The 5,830-nt window shown below is 44.4% G+C and overlaps 1 protein-coding gene across 1 annotated transcript; it reads right to left on the bottom strand.

Moving 5' to 3' along the window:
* Nucleotides 1-1,929: 1,929 nt before the first annotated feature.
* On the bottom strand, nucleotides 1,930-5,615 carry aar2 (AAR2 splicing factor). Its single transcript, XM_071534033.1, has 4 exons — nucleotides 5,543-5,615; nucleotides 4,417-5,186; nucleotides 3,983-4,212; nucleotides 1,930-3,326 (listed from the first exon to the last, which is right to left on the bottom strand). Exons 2-4 carry the CDS (start codon nucleotides 5,177-5,179, stop codon nucleotides 3,159-3,161), a joined length of 1,161 nt encoding a protein of 386 aa, XP_071390134.1. The 5' UTR covers nucleotides 5,180-5,186; nucleotides 5,543-5,615; the 3' UTR covers nucleotides 1,930-3,158.
* Nucleotides 5,616-5,830: the final 215 nt, after the last annotated feature.

The raw sequence follows: 5,830 nt of genomic DNA, 5'->3' as shown, positions 1-5,830 counted from the left end.
TCAGAAGCAACTGAGTCAATTAATAATTGAGTAATACACACACACACACACACACACACACACACACACACAGAGACACAATGGAACACCTGACTTGTTCAATCAATAATAATTCACATTAAAACCAGAGTCAATGCTCGGTCAAGGATTCTCTTCTTCACACGCACACACACACACACACACACACACACACACACACACACACACACACACACACACACACCAACGTCCACTCTCCTTGCTGTAGTGAGGGGGGAGGAGAGAGGGTGAGTGACTGAGAGAGAAACAGAGGGGCCTGTGTTTACACTGGCAGGGCGAGCGGCTTGTGAGCCCCATGGAAATGTCCAGCCCACATCTAATGGAGAGAAAGCCCCGGTATGAGTGACAGGGCCTGCAAGGCTTTGAGGTTCTGCACAATCAGTGCGGCCCGTTCCCAACGTGCCTCAGCCCCCGGGGGTGGCCACACCAAACGAAACAAATCACAGAGATTAAAAGGAAATGGTTGCCATACCAGAAGCATGGCAGGAGAACGTCGCAGAGGGCGAAGGGGTGTATGTTGCGGAGAATGCTGGAAACACAATGAGTCGCTCGCCAACTTGCTGTGTACTGTAATTCTAGCACTAATGGAGGAGTCGGAATGCCAAGGACTTCCCAACAGTGTCATTTGCGAGACTCTCTTCATTGACAATGTACAGTATTTCATCCCCCAGGGAGGAAAATGAAGCTACAAATAATCACCGTTCCATGTTGTGCTGATGTGTTTCCACCATGAGTTCCAAGCCATTTTCTTCATCTGAGAAATTACACTCGAAAGGAAAATAACAACTAGCTCAGGCTTCCCAGCGGTCTCAGAGAGGGCCGCAAATTCAGAATTGATGTCCTTTTAAGATGCGTGTTAATTTCAAAAAGGGAATTGACTGAGTTCTCCTCCTAAAACCTGGCATTAACACCATCCATTCCACAATGCCATCTGTCTTCAGGGAACAGAGAGGACTTTCTGTATCGGCATCTGGATCTCCATCAACAGGCCCAGACTCTATTGATTCAGATAATTACATTAGATGGCTTTAGTCCCTTTCACAGCAGCTTTATGGCTCGTAGACGCTTTCACAGACCCGGGGAATATCAAAGCAGAGAAGTCCAGCTGGAGAGACAGAAGGCTCAGGAATGGCAGAGGAGAGATGAATGGGTAAATGGATTGGTGGACCAACAGGCAAACATAAGGCCTGTCCCCATCTATCACAGTCAAAGAAGGGATATGCCCACTATTTCCCTGTGAAACTTTCACACACACACACACACACACACACACACACACACACACACACATGTACATATACAGCTAATGCATAGCATGTAATTATGTTATCCAGTTAAAACTATCTCCCCACAGATCTCCTCAGGCTGGCTGTATTGTGACCACTCTCACAATGGCTTTCACTGGATCTGTCTTGCTTTAGCTCACACCTAACAGAGCGGCTTAAGGCCAGAGAAAACTTGTCCGAATTACACCCTGACACCAAGTTGTGCACATTACACACCAATTCCACCCAGCATCCGACTCTTCCCAGTAGTGACGATAGCAGTTTTTCATTCTGTTTGAATGTACTTGCACATAGGGCTACACACGTTTTAGTAATGGATTACTTACCATTGAAATGTATAATGCACTGAAGTACATGTGGTGAAGGGGTAGTATGTGAGGAAACAGTGAACTAACCTCATTTCCTGAATATCAGGTGACTTTATTTTGAGTCACCTAAGAGCATAAAACACTCTCTTCTTAAGAGAATCTGTCTCCACATCAGAAGGCTCGTGACTGCCATCTAGTGGAGGAGAAAAGGATGACTCCTGGCAGGTGTTGAGACATGCATTATGATGAATAAATGACATGCTACATAGCCAATTTATATCAAAATATTTGTATTTATTAAAGGGAGTGTTGGGTTCTTATAATCAGAGAAAAGTAAAACCTAGTAAAAAGGCTAAAGAAAAACCTAAAATGTGGGAGTTATATTTGACCAATGCATTATTATAACCAACTGCAGACTACTTCCTCAGACTATGGCAACAAAAAAGGATTTATCAATAGTCTGCCACAGTGAAGTGCTATGGTGGGTTCATACTGCTGTATGGTGCTTGGAGTCACTCCAGTCACACTATACAGGACAAGACATACTGTGATCACTAATATAATTGAGTCATTACATTCATCCCATGATGCATTTCTCTCTTGACTTGCAATGGTATTAGCCATATGCCAACACCTTCTCAGTAATCAAATAGAAGCCCAGCTGCACATTTATGGGACTGTGACATAACTGAAGTATCATGTCCACTAAATATTAGTATTTTAGTCATAATTAGCAGTGACCTTGCTCTCAGGAAGATAAACAGGCATCTCACACCATCACAGACCCACCGTGAGGGAAGCCTTTATATTGGTGTTTCCTTTCTTCTAGCCGATACCCTGAACATCATCTGCAGAAATCTTATAAACTGAGGTGATCATAAATTGACAGTTCACAATTACTGTTCCTTTATCCATACAGTGCTCCATCACTCATGAAGCCGACAGCTCAATGTGAGACGATAAAAAGCTCATAATGTTCACAATGGTCTTACGATAGGCATTAATTTATTATCCAATAATTATAATCCAATTAACATAATCCAAAAATACTCCATCAGGGATTGGTTTTAGCATCAAAAGCAATGCAATAGTCGTTCTGAAACTGCCAAGCAATGCATTTCAACTTGCTGAGCATAAAACCGCCACCAGAGGGCATCACTGACACGAGGTACACTGGAGCGCTTCCCTAACTGTAACACTCATGATGACTTAATAACATGCTCTGCTTTGTTATAACAGGGTGCAATGGAATTATATGGGGACAATATTGTACAGCCCACATGCAACACCATTAAAACATTATGCTAGTGAAGTGCCAGTGTTTCAAAACTAAAAGGCTGCATGTTCATTTGGAGAAGTGTGGCACTGTGATAGCGTAGGGTGTTTCCCTGAGCCTCCATGAATACTGTTTGAATCTGGGGTTTGATGATGGGCCCCACTAGTCTCCTTCAGTCTCTGACATGGTTTCAGCTCTGTTCCCCACTCCTGGTTCCAGTGAGTATGCTGAGTCCAGAGTAGAGCGGGGTTAGTCCAGTGTAACACCCTCAGGCAGCTCGACCACCACAGGGGCACAGTCCTCCAAGTCTGCATCAAAATCCCAGCGGAACTTCTTAGTCAGGTGGACTTTGAACTTCTCTGCTCTCTTACGCAGTGTGCTGTCTATACCAGGCCCACTGGCAAACTGGAAAAAGTCCTGTGAGAAAATAAGTAAAAAATTGAACTGTTAATCCTGACTGAATAAAAGGTATAAAAATGTCATTAAGGCTGATGTTGTGCCTTGTCAAACAGCTAGCTAAACAGTTATCAGATTGTGACAGCCAGATTAACTAAACAGAATAACATTAAATAGGCTAACTAATTGAGAAGATAATGCTATATTTCACCATATGGATGTTAGATGGCATGTATCATGTAAAGCATTGCTCTATATGCTTCATTACTCTGTTTGATCTGTGCAATCACTCCACTAGCACTGTATGTCATTTGTGTTGCTCATGCACACGGTTGTAATGTGGGATGGGAAAAAATACTTCAGAAAATAACTGAAGATTTGTGTGCACTTACTACAGAATGTCACTGCAAGTAAAATTAATGCACAACTACATACAACACTAAGTAAAGAAATATAGCAATTTAGAACATTTGCTGCTCAGAAAAATAAAAATGTTGCTCTGTCTAGAAAGCCTGACTAATCTCCTCTACTGAGGAACAACTATGTTGTTTTTTTGTTGTTGTTTTTTTTCTATTGCTTGCATGTACTTTGGGATGATTATTTAAAACATACTAACTAAAAACGTTAGTTTGGTCGTCAACGATGAACAAGATCAGAATCTGATTGTGTGTGTCTACCTGTAGTGTGGAGGTGAGGAAGTTGTTCTGAGATACGATGTCGACGAAGAAGTCCGGCGGGATTTCTCCAAGCTGGTGGTACAGCACAGCGATGAGCCCCAGATACAGGTCCTTACGGCTCCGCATGGCGTCCTCTGAACGGCACAGCAGAGCCAGAAGCCGCTTCCAGTGCTCAAAGCCCTCATACACATTTCCAATCAGGAAGCACACAAAGGCAAACTGCAGCTCACCTGAGAGGGGAGAGAAGACATTCAGGTTGTTTAAGTTTATTGCTAGTTTGTTTTTACATACAAATTTTTAAGATTCTCAGGTTATAGAACTTAATTTCAGATGTGTGTGCTACTTTTAATCTGCAATAAAGTCACACAGTAGTCCATCTAGTACATTCTTGTCATCACTGAATATGTAAATCATCACCTCCTTCAGGCACCCACCTAGCACGTTGAGAGGCTGCAGCTTGTGGTGCTTCTCCAGCACCGTCTCCAGGGCGTAGCTCAGGTCCAGGCTGCACTGGGTGATCTGGGCTGGTGTGGCCCCAGGAGGGTAGGTCTGACTGGGGATATGGGAGAAGCGCAGCTCCGTCCCCTCCCTCTGCTTCATCCTGGGGAGCTTGTCAAGGCCCTCTCTCATGCTCTGGCAGGCAGTGTCGTTCCTGGGCAGATTCTGCTCTATCCTGTCCTTGGTGTGTTTGAGCTGCAGCTCAGGAATGACGTCGGAGAAGGCGCACACTCGACCCGACAGAGGCTGCAACTCGCTAGCCATCTCCTGGCTCAGACGGTCCGTTAGGGACACCCACTTCCTCATCACCTCGTAGGGGTAGGGCCCCAGGAAAGGGTCCAGGTCCTGTAGGCTGGCCCGCACCTGGCTCACCTCCTCCTCGTTCTGGGAGGGAGAGAAGTCCAGATCCTCTTCTTTGGGATCCCAGTTAGCCAATAGGATCTCTCTGGGTTTGAGAGTGAGGAAGAGGCCTGTCTTTGGGCCAATTTCCCCTCCACAGTTGGGGGGGTTCACAGAGCAGTAGTGGAGGAAGTGCAGGCCCGGAGGGATCATCTTCACACCCCGGAAGCGGGGACCGACCTGCCAGCTCTTGTAGTCAATCCCCAGCTCTGTACCCTGAGGAACCCCCAGCAGCACCAGGGTAGCTCCCTCCTCAAACAGCCTCCGAGCCACATCAGGATCCATGTTCACACTGGCCATGTTTACTCTGTCCAGGAACACGGGTTTAGAAGCACTGCTATTTGGCTAAAACTAGCTTACTGAAGGAACTCAGACACACACAAGAACTGACTAAACTGTGGTTTCAAGCATTTTTCATGTTCAAAATAATGACTGTGATGTCCTAGGAATTTATAACATGCGAATTCAGACAGTCATTAATTGAGTGGTATTGCCTTTTAACGCTAGCGTTTCAGATGGACGCAGATGTAAAATAGTTTCTCTGCCTCCATAAAACATAGGCGATTAAATAACGCAAGAAAAAAACATTAAAAAGCGAAGGCTTTAAAAACCTCTATATGCCCACACGTTTAGTAATAATGTGTATGTGTACCGCAATAATACCTTAATGTCTTGTTGATGTTTGGAGTCGTTGGAAAATCGTTTATTCAAGACTGTGCAACACAATTACTCCTCCGGACAGAAACATCGCGCTATAAGAAAGTTCCGCAGCCTTACAACAGCAGCAACGGGGGCTCCTGATGGCTTAAAAAATTACCACACAACTAGGACTTCAGAGAAATTGAAAATCAGACATTTGAGAAAAGTTTGTTTTATTATGTGGCATTAATTGGATATTGGCTGAAGAACAGCACCATTTCATGGGAACGATATATATGGCTTACAATCATG

This window comes from Centroberyx affinis, unplaced genomic scaffold (genome assembly GCF_046629955.1).
Source record: "Centroberyx affinis isolate AG114_WGS23_722 - 3 ecotype Tasmania unplaced genomic scaffold, CSIRO-AGI_Caff_v1 ptg002477l_1, whole genome shotgun sequence".
NCBI lineage: Eukaryota > Metazoa > Chordata > Actinopteri > Beryciformes > Berycidae > Centroberyx > Centroberyx affinis.
This window is presented reverse-complemented; position numbering and strand designations above follow the sequence as displayed.